Source organism: Caretta caretta, chromosome 11 (genome assembly GCF_965140235.1).
Source record: "Caretta caretta isolate rCarCar2 chromosome 11, rCarCar1.hap1, whole genome shotgun sequence".
Taxonomy (NCBI): domain Eukaryota; kingdom Metazoa; phylum Chordata; order Testudines; family Cheloniidae; genus Caretta; species Caretta caretta.
Window position 1 is genome coordinate 36777075 of NC_134216.1, and position 15586 is coordinate 36792660.

General features: G+C 44.2%; 1 protein-coding gene across 5 annotated transcripts in view; it reads right to left on the minus strand.

Annotated features, from left to right (window-relative positions):
* Nucleotides 1-15586, minus strand: part of TTC21B (tetratricopeptide repeat domain 21B) — a 113424-nt gene that overhangs the window by 9007 nt on the left and 88831 nt on the right. For 4 of the 5 annotated variants that reach the window (XR_007359062.2, XR_007359063.2, XM_048868810.2 and 1 more), the window contains 2 exons: nt 11398-11518; nt 2012-2079 (listed from right to left, as the gene is read on the minus strand). Coding sequence is in view for 3 of the 5 variants with exons in the window: in XM_048868810.2 (XP_048724767.1) it covers nt 2012-2079; nt 11398-11518 (189 nt within the window). In the remaining 2 variants the exon portion in view is untranslated. The remainder of the gene's footprint in view (nt 1-2011; nt 2080-11397; nt 11519-15586) is intronic. The other variant, XM_048868814.2, reaches the window with a different exon arrangement.

Consider the following 15586-nt stretch of genomic DNA (forward strand, 5'->3'; position numbering starts at 1 on the left):
GCTGTATCATAAAGACAATCTTGTCCCTTCCATCCACCACATGGACTTGGGGGAAAACTGCAGGGAGAAACTAGCCAGTGACTCAGGCCATTAGGAGCACCTGCAGAAGCAGCCAAACAGGGACCATCAGACATTCAGAGAACTTTCTAATTTTGACTGGACTTTCTTTCCTCTGTGCTGATTGGCTGTTTGCTCCAATCCTCTCTTTCTCTCTCTGCCTTCTAATAGGTTAGGTCTGCTCAGGAGCTGGAAGGTGTAATTTCCAGTTTGAGAAAACATACCTGTGCTGGCTCTGATCGAGCTAACATGCTAAAAATAGAAGCATGGCTGTAGCAGTACACGTTAGCCACCCAAGTATGTACCTACTGTCTTGGACAGGATTGTTGTTTGGGCATCTAGCACATCCCAGTGCTCTCCACATACTTCATCTCAGCTTCATTCCACAACAGCCCCTTTCTCTGTTCTCCACTGCACTGTCCCCCTCACATCCTTGCCTTTAATATCCCCCTCCCTTCACTTTTCTTTCCACTTAGCTCATCACTTCCTAAGTAACCTCCCCCCCACCCCTGCAATAACAAAAACAAAAAACATGGCTTTAACATGAGCTTTGCAGACATTATTCACTTGGCTTCTCTGTTATATTCCTTTTCTGAGTCCTGTGTGTGTCTCGACAGTTTAACTCCTTGGGGTATGGACTGTCTGCTAATCTGTTCAGTGCCTAGCACAATAAGGCCCCATTCTTGCTTGATGCTTAGGCATGACCATTATAAACATAATTAATAACAGATTATAAAAATAGTATTTAACTGCACTAATATTCAAATATACATTTTTTCTCATAACCTCCAACCTCATCCATTTCATCCCTCAGATTTAGAATGTTTGAGTCAGCCACAGTTAGAACAGTTAAATAGAACTGTTAATAAATGTTAATTTACACCAAATTTCAAAAGGTTGTTGTGGTCATATACAATTTATTTTACAGAGACACTACTGAAAAGTTACTCTTCTACTAGCCTTTCATGTGACATGAACATTGGAATTCTGCTCTCAAATTTCATTAACTTGAGTTACATCATATAGAACCGTACCACGTTGCAACCACAGGGCAGCAGAGGATACTTTGCCTTGGCTCTGATATACAGTGGGAGACAGCCTAAGTTCCCTCTAAGCTGCGCAATCACGCAGCAGCCTGTTAAGCGCTGAGCAGGCACTCAGGGCTGCGGTGGAGAGAGATTACTCTCCCCCTCCCCCAACCCAGCCAAACCCTGGACCTGCTGCAGCTGGGGGAGATGTGCCCCAACCCAGCCTGGCCTGGACCGGACCTGCCATGGCTTGGGGAGAGGCGCCCCTCCCCCAGCCCCAGCACGGACCTGACATGACCATGGGTGAGGCGCACCTCCCCCGCAGCCCAAGTACTGCTGCGAGGCAAGAGAGCTGCAGAAAGTCCTCCCTGCCATCACAGCCCCAGGGCAGCCCGCACCCCAAACCCATGATCCCGGCCCCACTCAGAGCCCACACTCCCAGCCGGAGTCCTCCAGCCCCAGCACCCCAACTCTCTGCCCTAGCCCCGAGCCCCAGCCCAGAGCCCACACCCCCAGCTGGAGTTCTCACCCCTCTGCCCCCAGCCCTGGGCCCCCTCCCACACTCGGAATCCCTCGGCCTATGAATTTTGTCATATTCATCAATATGGAGGTGATGTGGGTCACACATCATCTCCATGTTGGTGTACATAACAAAATTCATTCCACACAAGGTGGGAAAAATTAGAGGGAACACTGGAGACAGCTACTTCCTCAGTTATTCCTTGATGATCTGAGGAATTTAGGAAAAAACAGGCTGAACTAAACCAAGTAACCTGAACATCTACCAACTTTATGAAATTAAACAATTTCCGAAGCTAAATGCTACATAATTTGTAATTCCTGAATCTGAAAAATACAGAAATAACTCAGTACCTAAAAGGAAGTTATAGTAGTGCAAACAGTTAAAATATGAATTAAAAGCCTACCTTATGACAAATATCAATTGCTTCTACGTATCTCTTTCCTTTCAAGTAATTAAATGCCAGCTTGTATCCTGTAAGCAGTGCAAATACCCATGACATATTATGCTTAAAATTAAACAAAGAATAAAACATCACATTCAAGTTGAAAATATTCCAATGGTCAAGTTTACTTAAAAGAAAAAAGTTGGAATAACTGTTTGCTAAGTGGTCTCCAAAACACCCCTCTGAAACAGGCAAGTTAGGTAGAGCTCTAAAATGAGTTTTGAAGGCATTTTAAAATTAAATAACTTATCACCAGATATATTTACACACAGGAACGAAGATTTACATTCTAAAGAATATATAGTGGTAACCCATATTAAATTAAGTTGTCATGTCATCCTTCATGACCTCTCACACTGGGCTATGAATCACTATTTTGATAGAAACCACCCTTTTGATAGTTTAGTTACATTAGGTGAGGACACAAAACTAAATAAAAAGATACAAGAACAAGAATGGAAAACTTGTTTAGCTGACTATTTTCTTGGTGGAACTCACTTCTCCCTCAATCAACATATTTGGACTGTGCCCCTTGCAGCAAATATCAGAGGCAGTTAACATTTGTCTCTGGGGCACCAGGATTTGGCCACATCTCTTCTGTACTCACCTCAAATTCTCTACCAACAGTACAGAGAGATGGTTCTATGGCTCTTGAGAGCATCTTTGTATTTTACCTACCCCATTTTGTCAGCTATAACATGATGGGGGAGTAGAAAGCCAACAGAAAGGACCTTGATGAGTTGGCCTTGTTGGGGATATAGATATTTGAAAATTCTTGTCCCCCAAGAAAAAGAACATGGGGAATATTCTGCATACTGCTGCCTTAAAGAAAGCTTTAAAAGTCTGGCCTGCATTGGTTAAGACAGGAAAGCTGAAATGCTATTCTGTTTGTATCTCTGCAGTCAGAGAAGCTAGTAAAAGGACACAAGGAATAGCCAATATCCATAATGACATGGGGACTAATCTGATATTTGCAGGAAAAGAGGCACAGCCCAAATATCTCAGTTTGGGGAAGAGGTCAGAGCCCAGAAATAAAAAGTCTATGATGAGTAATTTCCAACAGAGAGCCATAAGGAAGTCTATAGTTCTGAACAGTCTCTATAAAGCTATCCTACATAACCAAATGGACAATAAAATGACCAATGTGTAAGGCTACACTTTAGTCACGGGTATTTTTAGTAAAAGTCATGGACAGGTCATGGGCAATAAACAAAAATTTATGGCCATGTGACCTGTCCAGGACTTTTAGTAAAAATACCGGTGACTAAATCTTGGGAGGTGCGCACCAGGGAGCCGCTGCTGGGAGGCTGCTCTGGCCGCCCAGGGGAGCTGAACAGCTGCTGCTCTGGCTGCCCCCCAAGCAGAGGCAAATGCAGCAGGCTGCGGCGCCGCTCCAGCAGTGGCAAGTGTGGCTGTCCCTGGGGCCACCTGCTTGGGTGATGCTGGGGTCAGCCACACTGGCCACTGCAGAAGTCACGAAAAGTCTCGAAATCCAAGACAGACACTGAGCCCTACCAATGTTTACAAGGTTTACATTCAAGCTGAAGTTTCTACCATTTTTTCTAGCATTAACTCTACTGCATGAGGATTGTAACCCATGTATTTGTGTACACAATGAAAAATAGAGCCATACGACAATTATTTTCAATTGACCATGATTCTACTGTATGCAAAATTATATCTACTTTAGGTTTTTTAAGACACTGTGGTATAGTATCTAGATGCCAAATGACTTAAGTTTGCATGTTTGCTCCACACGCCCCCCAAAATGTTTCAAGAAAGTTGATGGGCAAGTTCTGTGCTGGCCTCATTGAAATCAACATTTCTCTTGGGCCTTGGTCTGTTGAGGCAGCTTCTTCAAAACATAGTTATTTGAGTATCTTTATGACACCATCCAGACACTCCATAGGCCAGCCCCTCAGTGTGAAACCCATAGATATAATTCACTGTTCTCCACTTTCTCCTCCTAGGAAAAGATCTTCAAGAAAGATTAGCTCAGAAGCCTTGGCGAAGGCCAGTTACCATTTGATCATTCTTGTTCATTACGAGCATGCAAAATGAACACTTCAGTAATCTCGTTCTCTTTATGGAAAGAAGTTCCCAGCTTCCTATCTGCCTCCTTTTCCTATTTTGTTTCCTTTCCAACCTTTAGACCCTTAAAAGCTTTTCTTGGTGCACTCTGACCTTCCTTATTTTCTGTAGACAAGTACACCTAGGAACTTTTAGGTAACTACCTAAACCTGTAGATTATTGTGTTTTAAGTTGATAACAAATGTAGTTCCTTTACAGACACTGTAGTTCCTCTCTAATATACAGTTCACTTAAAAAAATGTGTGAACCTGAAACATAAGGAGATTTAGGAACTGCACCTACAGAAGTAAATGATGCAGCAATTTATTGTATACAAGGTAGAGCTGTACATTATGAAAACTGTTTTCTATGCAATCTAGAATACCATTATCATTCCACATCCTTTAAAAAAAGTACAAGAGAAGCCTGTAAGAGGGTGCATTGTAAACAGTGTTCATTTTTTTGAGATGCCATCAACACAGTCCAAAAGTGGGAACTGAACTTTGGAAACCACCATCCTGTGAGTGTGGAGGTAGGTTTTATTTCAATAAAAAGTCTGCCTCCTGTGTATAGTTTTTGTACATTCTTCTGTATAGAATGGTCTAAAAGTAGGAGACCAAACACATATTCCAATAGTTGAATTCACTGACTGACTGTCTTAAGTGGAACTTTAAAAATATCCCGAATAGTTTTTAATTGGTTACCAATCTTGAGTTGGAAATAAGAATTTTTAATTTACATAGTTTAAAAATGATATGCATATATCTGATCAAAATTAAATAGTAAGAACAAAGTCACAAAGCTGAGCCACTAATTCATACATAAGTAGCATAATGCATATTCAAAATGAATACTATATTTATAGGCAATATGCAAGTTGCATATAGAAACAGTGAACCATAATGGGTTCCAAAAATCGAAGCTTGTGGGAAGTCCACTAGAAGAAAAGGTTACTTACCTTGTGCAGGGACACATCTCAAAAAAACTACAGCCCACTGCATAGGGTGAGTAACAACTTCTAACAGTGTCTCTTTGCTTGCTCTGCTTGAGGTGATTCCTGAGCAGTATACCCAAACGGAAGAGGGAATTTCAGAATTGAGTCCAGGACTGAAGACAGTACAGAATTACCAAGCTCAGCATCAGATCTGACCGTGTAGATCAAGACATAGTGTTTAGTGAAAGTATGCACTGAGGCCCATGTAGCAGCTCTGCATACATCAGACACCAGAATGTAGGCAACTTCCGAAATTTTATTCAAGAACAATCTGGTAGTGTGCGCGATTACCCTTTTTGGGAGGGGAAGGGGGATCACCAGCTGCATAGCATGTAACACACCCAGAGATCCTCCTTGAAAAAGTCTCTGTGTAGAGATCAGGGACCCCATGGATCTCTCTGCTGTGAGCACTGTCTAGGTGATTTCCGAAACTGCTTGCTTCTATCTGATAAAAGGCCCATCTAACACCTAATGTATTAAAGAAGGTCTCACGCTGAGATTTACTTGGTTTTGTGAAAAATACAGGTAAATAAATGCACTGGTTAAGATGAAAATCTGACAACGCTTTAGGTAAGAATTTAGGGTGAAGCCATAAAGAGAACCTGTCTTTGAAAAACACTGTAAATGGGAGTGGGAAGGGGTGGGGGTCTGCCATCTCGGCTACAATTTCCCCACCCTGCAGGCGAACTTGATAGCTACTAGAAAGACCACCTTCATAGATAAGTGAAGCAAGGAGCAGCTTGCCACGGGTTCAAATGGAAATCTGATGAAGTATTGAAGTACCAGGATGAGATTCCCAAGTAGGAATAGGATCTTTAACCCGGAGGTAGTGGTTCCCTAAATCCTTAATAAATCTTGAGGACCTAAAGTAAGCAAATATGAAAAACCTTTCTAGCGGGGGATGAAATGCGGATATCGTGGCCAGATGAACCTTAATAGAGCTAACTGATAACCCTGGTGTCTTCAGGCTCAGCAGGTAAAATAAGATGTCTGAAAACAAAGAGTATTCAGGTACAACACAGTGATACCAGTCTGAAGTAATTTGAGCTGACTTTCTGCTAAGGTTTAGTAATAGCCATCGTACTCCTGTTGAGCAGTGGATTCTAATCCTGTGAACCATCTCAGAGAAGGAGGACTTATAGGTTGGGGTGAAGCACAAAACCTGCACCTTGGAACAGGAGATGAGGGATGATCGGAAGCTTGAATGCCAGTTGGACATGCAGATGAAGCAGGTAAGGCTACCAAACAGGTCTCAGCCAGGTCGGTACTATAAAGATAACTATCTTTGTCCTGTCTGATCTTGTTCCTCACTCTCAGTATCAGCAATGTTGGAGAGAATGTGTAGAAGATGACCTTTGTCCAGGGAAGCAGAAAGGCATGTTCCAAAGAGTGGCAACTTAGGCCTCCTCTTGAGCAGAACAGGAGACACTGCTGAATGTTGCAAATAGGTCCACCAATGGATGTCCCCACTGTTCAAATATCCTGTGAAGAACTTGAGTCTCCAATTCCCATTCGGAGTCCTGAGAGAAGTGCCTGCTGGTAAGATGATAAATGGCTGAGATCGGATTCTGATGGGCTGTACCATAAGTTCCACAACTTTATAGCTTCAGTGCACAGGGAGGGGTATCTTGCTTTTCCTGTTTGTTGATACAGAACATGCAAGCAACACTGTCATGATCCTGATTGAGTTGCCCCTGGTGAGGGGTAGGAACTGAAGGCAAGTGTTCCTGACTGCTCTGAGTTCCCACAGGTTGATAGGGAGACCAGATTCCTGAGATGACCATTTGCTCTGCGTTGTGAGAATACTGAGGATGCTACCCATGCTAGCAATGAGGAGTCAGTTGTCACAGTTATTGTTGGAAACGGGGAGACACGCGGATAGATACTGAGTTGATTCTTCCACCAGTCTAGAGAGCTTTTCACCTTGAGGGAAACTGTGACCTGTTTGTCCAAGCTGTCTCTGGTCAAGGAATAGGTCCTTTTGAACCAGCACTGAAAGCAGTGGAGGCATAATCTTTCATCCTCGGTTACAATGGCGCAAGCTGCCATATGACCTCAGACCTATAAATAGTTCCTTACTGGGGCTTCCTTGAATAGACCAGATGTGCCGAAATTATGAATCTGTCCATGGGAAGGAAAGCCCTGGGCCCCATGAATTGTAATTACCTGACTGGAGCTAACAGATTTTTTTTTTTTTTTTAAACATTTAGTTGGAATCCAATTCCTGAAAGAGAGCAAGAGCTGTCCGAGTGGAGGTCAGCACTCTTTCCTAAGATTGGCCCTTGAGTAGCCAGTCATCGAGATACTGGAAGAATACAGTTGCTTCTCGCTGAAGATAAGCAGTTACTACCACTAGAATCTTTGAAAATACCCTGGGACCAAACAGAAGTAATCAGTACTGAAAATGCTCTTGGCCCACGGTAAAACATAGGTATTTCCTGTGAGTGGGGTGAGTCACTATATGGAAATAGGTGTCCTGTAAGTTGAGGACCCAAACATACTTTCATGCCTTTAGAAAAGAATTACAGCTGCCAGAGACACAGTCCTGAACTTTTGAGACTTTACAAATATGTTCAGTTGTCTTAGATTTAAGATAAGTCTCCATCCTCCGTCCTTCTTTGGCGCAAGAAAATACTTTGAGTAAAACCTTTTCCCCCATGTGAAGGGACAGGATTGCCTCCATAGCTCCTAAATGAAGCATTGAGTGCACTTCTTGACTCAGGGCTTGTCTACACTGCCTCCCAAATCGGCGGTGTGTGATCAATGCAATGGCATCAATTTAGTGGGTCTGGTGAAGATGCGATAAGTTGATGGGAGAGTGCTCTTCCATCAACTTTAGTACTTCACCTCCCCCAAGGGCAGAAGCTAAGTTGGTGGGAGATTTTTTCACACCCCTGAGTGACATAACTTACATTGACTTAAGTGGCAGTGTAGACCAGGTCTCAGTATAGTTTCATGAGAGGAATAGAATAAGAGGGAAGATGCAAGGGATACAAAGTGGATGGTATAGCCTGATGTTATGACCTGTATGACCCACGTGTTTGTTGTAATACACCACCAAATCAGTTGCAAAAGGAAAAGGCAGTCTCCAAAATTGGGGAGATGAGCAAAAGGTTGCATCTTGTAAACTAGAGGCAAGGGAGGAATCAAACCCTCAACTATCCTGTCAAAATTGTTATTTCAGTGATAGCTACTTGCTGAAGGAGGATTATTAGCTCTCTTTCTCTGGAATTTTTGTCTCTTCCTCCCAGGTTTAGTGGTTCTATGAAAGGTAGTGAATTAGGTAAGTTATGCTCTCTGGGCAATTTGAGACACACAAAATCTCCTCTTGTTCACAGGGGTGTATTTACCCAGAAAGTTCAACATGGCCCTGGAGTCCTTCAGTGCATGCAAGGACTCATCCATGGCCCCCCAAGAAGAGCTTCCAACCATCAAATGGGAGGTCTTCAACAGTACTCTGAACCTCCCTCAGGAACCTTGAGAGAGCTGGAGCCAGGATGCCTTATGCATAACAACCTCTATGGAGATGGATCTAGTGATGGTGTCTGCAACACCTAAGGCTGCTTAAAGAGGTTCTGGCTAATAACTGACCCTCTGTGATGATAGTGTGAAAGTGTTCTCTGTGCTTCTGTGAAATATGTTCAATAAAGGCTGTAAATTTATTGTATTTCATGAAGTTGTACTTGGCCATGATCCCCTGACAGTTTATGATCTGAAATTGGAGGGTCACAGATGAGCAAGACTTTCAGCCAAAAAAGTTTAACCTCTTCTGATTTTTATCATCGGGGTGAACCCTGAATGCTGCTGCTTACCCTGCTCATTTACAGCACACCACCAGGAAATTAGGCAAGGAGTGGACAAACAAAAATTCAGAGTCCCTGGGAGAAACATAATATTTCTTATCTGCCCGTTTACAAGTTGGTGAGATAGTAGCAGGCTTTTGCTACATAGTCTTCGTTGGATCCAGGAGCGCTTCATTAATGGGTAGCACCAACCTGGGTGGATGTTGCTGACTGCAGAATGTCCAGTAGCTAGAGTTGCGAGTCTTTGATCTCCCCAAGAGGTATCTGAAAGTGGCAGCCACCTCCTCCACAAGACGTGGAATTGACAGAAATTGGCAGCCATTGATGGTGGCAGAGGCATGACCACCTCATCTAGAGATGAGGATGAAATATGATTTTGCGGGGTGACCCCTTTATCTGTCCTAACCTCCTGTTCTTCAAACATCTCGTGCTGCGGGGTTGGTAGAGGTGACTGTGCAAACCTAGCTTCTTGGTGTAATGGAGCTGGAGATCTGGTAAATTGCTGCCAATACAAAGTCCAAGAACCCTGATATGGCCAGTGGTGGGAGCCCATACAGGACAGGGGGTGGAACCCAGGGCTGATCCCACTATCCCGGTCATGGACAAAGATCCTTGTTGAAGTACGGGTTCCTGTATGGATGTGGAGGGGAACACTGAACTGATATAGAAGAGACTGACTGAATCGCTCCTTCATCCTCCTCAATGTCCTCCAGTGATGGGGCCCCAGTAGAAAAAAGCAGAGTGACTTGCAGTATCGGGAAGGAATGGTAATCTGGAGATCGGGGTATCAGTACCAAGAGTCAATTGGTACCCATAAATAGTGGGTATTCTGGCTCGTCTAAGACTGACTAAGTCTCTGGAGTAGCTGAATTCCTGCAGCACTGAGTGGGTCGGTACCAGTGCAGCAGTTGAGCTAGACTGTGTCAGTGCCGAGGCAGAAAGTGCTTGGTGCTTCAATTTGCCCAGTACTGACGGTGATGAGAGAGAAGATGCTGATGGTAAGTGTGATGTAGACAGTGTAATTCTAAAGGAGTGTATATATCCTAGGCATCCCTGTCCTTTATAGATGGGACCTGGGGCCTGCTGAATCTGTGCTTCTCCAAAGCACTCTTGGATCTCCCAGACTTGCTGGTATGGGAGGAAGGAAGTCTTTCGCCTCCACAGTACCAAGCTGAGAGGTTGAGGCCTCCGACACAGTGGACTAGCATGAGATTGGGGCCTTTTGGGAGCCAGCTCCTTGTGATGAGCTCTTCTCTGGAGCTTTCCTTGAGTCCTCCAAAGTCTTCCCCTTCCTAGGGGAGACCTGGGCCTAAGTCAAAGGGTGCTGGATCCATCCAGAGACAGATGTATAGGGATAAGGTCTACTGACCTCACTCAGAAGCAGGTCTAAGGGAGTGCTCCATCATCAGAAGTCTCAGTTTGGTTTCCTGGTTCTTCTGTGCTCTAAATTTGAGAGCTAGGCAAAAGTTACACTTTTGGGAGAGATGAGACTCTCCCAAGCAACAGACACACTTAACCAATAGTGTAGACCTGCCCTAAGTTGATCTAACTTACATCACTTAGGGGTGTGAAAAAGACCACCCCCAACGAGCACTGCAAGTTACAGCGACCTAAGCACTGACCACACTGGCACTACGTCGGCAGAAGATGCTCTCCCGCCAACTTAGCTTCTGCCTCTCGCAGAGGTGGAGTAATTATGCCGATGGGAGAGTGCTCTCCCATTGGCATAGAACGTCTTCACCAGACACGCTACAGTGGCATAACACTTCTAGTGTAGACCAGCTCTTAGAGTGGCCATCGCTGACTGAGATAGCCTACTAACAAGAGAGGCAATTTGAAATGTTATGAGCCAGGCACACCCAGCCAGACTGATAGGGCTCCCCAGAAAAACAGGAGAAAAAAGGAGAGGAAAAAAGGTCAATCCTCTCTAGTATCTAAGTAATTCTATACTAAAATAACTAACATTAACTAAGAACACTAAACTAACAGAACAGCTGTAGAACACACAGAGGTATGCACAAGGCAGACACGATCGAGCTCTGTCTCTCACTGAAAAATTAAGAGAAGGAACTGAAGGTGGTTCATCCACAAGCCCTATACACCCTCAATGTGCAGCATAAAGTTGTATAGAGTGCATGCGCAGGCTGAACAGACACTTCTAATAGAAAATCTCCAATCAAGGGCTCAAGAGGCGTATGCACTCCTGGAGAGGAGCACCTAGAGGAACACTACTTGAAGAACAGTAGCTGTAAATTGCTGAGAGTCTTGTCAAAGTACCAACTCAAACAGCTATATCTTGCCATGAAGGCTCTCTCATATGTTGTAATGTAGATCTCTAAACAGCTGAATTTTCACAGGAAGACAATCGGAGAAGATATTTTACTTATAGAGAAAATTAAATGCAGTCTTACCAATAAAGAGTCATTGTTTCTGTTCTTTTGTATTACCACAGGATAAAAATGTAGATTGTGTAAACATACCTATTGTTGGATTTGTTTGGTTTCCGTACTTCCAGGCCATCTCATAATTTACTGCTGCGTCTTTATATGCTTGCTCCTTTTCCATTATGTATCCCATATATTCATAGGCTTTGCAACAGGACTACAAAATATAAATGTTGACTACATGTATTTCAAAACTTTATTTAGAGAAACATATGCAGTACTGACAATCAAATAATATGAATATACGCAGTTTGGAAAGCGTATACAATTACATGATGTTACTAACTTCTGTGACAAAACATTCTGGATTAAAGTCCGGACAAGACAAATCCCATTTGTGTAATTCTGTGCATGACTGTTAGTAAGATCCTCAACCAAAGTAAGAGGCTGAGAAAAAGAGTTGCTCAACGGGGCGGGGGGGAAGGTGAGTAGGTTAAGAGGAAAAGAAGGAAGTGCTCTACGTAAAAGGATAAATGGACACAAATCAGACGTCAAGAATTATAACATTCAAAAACCAGTCGGAGAACATTTCAATCTCTTTGGTCACTCGATTACACACCTAAAAGTGGCAATTCTTCAACAAAAAAAACTTCAAAAACAGACTAACGAGACTGCTGAATTGGAATTAATTTGCAAACTGAATACAATTAACTTAGGCTTGAATAAAGACCGGGAGTGGATGTGTCATTACACAAAGTAAAACTCTTTCCCCATGTTTATTTCCCCCCGTACTGTTCCTCACACATTCTTGTCAACTGCTGGAAATGGCCCACCTTGATTATCACTACAAAAGGTTTTTTCCCCCCTACTCTCCTGCTGGTAATAGCTCACCTTACCTGATCACTCTCGTTACAGTGTGTATGGTAACACCCATTGTTTCATGTTCTCTGTGTATATAAATCTCCCCACTGTATTTTCCACTGCATGCATCCGATGAAGTGAGCTGTAGCTCAAGAAAGCTTATGCTCAAATAAATTTTAGTCTCTGAGGTGCCACAAGTACTCCTATTTTTGCGGATACAGACTAACATGACTGCTACTCTGAAATCTTACATTGTCCTAGTGGCTCTTGCTGGAAGCATTTTTCTGATTAGAACTGCCTGAATGTATTAGGTCCAGAGGGCCAGGATTAGGTATATGGCCCCCAATAGCATTGAGTGAAACATCTTCCCAGTGACAGTTATTATGCCTGTCACCACTCAGCAGTGCAAAGCATTTTAGGGGGACACTCTTCTGGGGCAGTTAGTTGGCTTTCCCATTGGGTGAAGCACTGGCTACCACAATAGGGCCAGACAACATGCAGAAGGAGTACAAGATGATCAGAGTTTGCAGGAGAGAAGGAACCCCACGCCCCATGCTGAGATAACCAAAGTTTGGCTACTTAAAAGAAATATTCATAGTCTAAGAAAACAGCTTTCAAATAAAAATGGATACATTTTACTAACAAATTATAAACATTAAATATTTTCAATAAAAGCTAATTTTATTATTCTTAGTCTCCTAAAAATGTTTATTACCATGTATGCTTATCAAAAGCTGTGCTTTAAAGTAAAAACTGGAAGGGATTCCATGACTTGATGGTTTTGTAAATGATGCTCCATGTAACTCGCAAGTTGCTTATCAGTTTGCAATACCATGAAACAAAGCTAAGAATGAACCCACATAAAAGTAAATAGCTAATGAAAAATAACTTTTCTAGCAGCATGGTCAGTCTGATTATTTTCTTATTAGTTGTTGCGGGCTTTATTTGCATAAAAGACATTTTATAAAATTCACCACTGCCACCCAAAACGGGCTTCCCCAAGACCAGTGGGAGTGAGTATAAAGTGAATCCCATCAACCTTCATCTTCTTCAGTCCAATGGAACACTGGTGAAAGGACAGTCACAGCCTGCTTTCCTAACAAGTATTCACCATATTAGCCAGACATGCAATCCTTACCATTAGCTGCCTAATCATGATGGTGCCTACCAAGAACAAGTGCCTGTCCAGTTTCTATACACAAATCTATTTAAAACAGTTTAGTAATGTAACTGTATTTCAATCTATATTGTGTGTGCACGCACGCACGCACACACACCCCTCTGTATCTAGAACATCCACACACTCTATATGAAAAGAACATTAAGGTTGCAAAATCAAGCACCCAAAAGCTAGGAAATGGCAGAAATGAGATTGTCTGTGCAACTTTAATTCAGTCCCCTTGTGTATTTGCCTGATAATACAGCCCTTGATTACATACTATTTTTCACAGGACCCCACCTCATTCAGTGCACAGCATAGACTGCTCTAGGGATGAATCAGGATTGTGTAGTTAAGGAAGCTGTTGGCTGTAGGGCAATTTCATTTGTTGCAGAGTTCATATATGATGCTAGGCAAGTCATTTAAATGAAACTCTTCACAGGTGGTCATTAATTGCGTGTTCCTCATTTTCTGGGTGCCTGACTCGAGACCCGTGGTCTGATTTACAGAAGTGGTATTCCCACACAACTGCAACGGAAGTCAATGTAAGCTGTGCTTTGAACACATCTACCTACCTACCTAGGTGGGCCAACTTTTTGGCCCAAGGGCCACATCTCGTTGAGGAAATTGCATGCAGGGCCATGAATGTAGGGCTGGGGCAGGGGGTTGGGGCAAATGAGTGGTGTGGGGTGTATAAGGGGGCTCAGTGCAGGAGGGAGTGCGGGAGGGGGCACAGGGAAGGGGGCTGGGGTGCAGGCGGGGTAAGGCAGAGGGTTGGACACTGTAGGCAGGTGCAGCTGGGGACTCAGGGCAGGGAATTGGGGTGCGGGGTGCAGGCTCCAGCCCGGCACCGCTTATCTGGGGCAGCTCCGGGGTAGCAGTGATGTGCATTGGAGCCAGGCAGGCTCCCTGCCTGTCTGCCCTGGCCCCGCCCTGCTCCTGGAAGGGGCCGGCACCACATTCCTACTGCCCCTGGGGGAGTGGGAGCAGAGTGCTCCATGCACTGCCCTCACCTGTGGATACCTCTCCCAAAGCTCCCATTGACACGGTTTCTGCAGTTCCCCCCCAACCACTCCCCATTTTCACTGGCTCTCAGGCCTAATCTCCTCTCACTGCCCAGGCTCCTCATTCACCTCAGTGTTCCCCCACTCTTTGTCACAGTCTCTGCTCAGAAAGTGCCACTCTCTCCCAGGCTCATCATCCAACCTCAGTCCCCCTTTACCCTCCCTGGGCTCCCAGTCCTACCTTCCACTCCAACACTCATTTCCAGTTTCTCCCTCACCAGGCTTTGTCCCAATCTCCTCCCTGACACCCACCCAAAGTCCGTCACTTGTCCCCTCTACATTTGAATCAAGCAGTTTCTTCCTCCAGACTGCGTGGGTCCACCACGGGGACCATTGAAAGCACAGGACAGATTGGCCCCCTGTTCCGAGTTCAGTTTCCAGACTACCCACAATGCTTACATCTGCAATTGCAGGGAAAGTCCTGATCAGTTCTTGTTGGAGCAAGCTTAGTGCAGATGGAATCTTTGGGGAAGATATCTCAGCCTTGGTCTACACTAGGAGTTGAAGTCGAATTTAGCAGCGTTAAATCGATTTAACCCTGCACCCGTCCACACGACGAAGCCCTTTTTTTCAACTTAAAGAGCTCTTAAAATCGATTTCCTTACTCCACCTCCAAAAAGGAGATTAGCGCTGAAATCGGCCTTACCGGGTCGAATTTGAGGTACTGTGGACACAATTAGATGGTATTGGCCTCTGGGAGCTATCCCAGAGTGTTCCATTGTGACCGCTGTGGACAGCACTCTCCACTCAGATGCACTGGCCAGGTAGACAAGAAAAGGCCCACGAACTTTTGAATTTCAATTTCCTGTTTGGCCAGCGTGGCAAGCTGCAGGTGAGTGCAGAGCTCATCAGCAGAGGTGACCATGATGGAGTCCCAGAATCGCAAAAGAGCTCCAGCATGGATTGAATGGAAGGTATGGGATCCGATCGCTGTATGGGGAGAGGAATCTGTGCTATCAGAACTAGGTTCCAGTTTTCGAAATGCCAAAACATTTGTCAAAATCTCCCAAAGCATGAAGGACAGAGGCCATAACGGGGACCCGAAGCAGTGCCGTGTGAAACTTAAGGAGCTGAGGCAAGCCTACCAGAAAACCAGAGAGGCAAACGGCTGCTCTGGGTCAGAGCCCAAAACATGCCGCTTCTATGATGAGCTGCATGCCATTTTAGGGGTTCAGCCACCACTACCCCAGTCGCGTTGTCT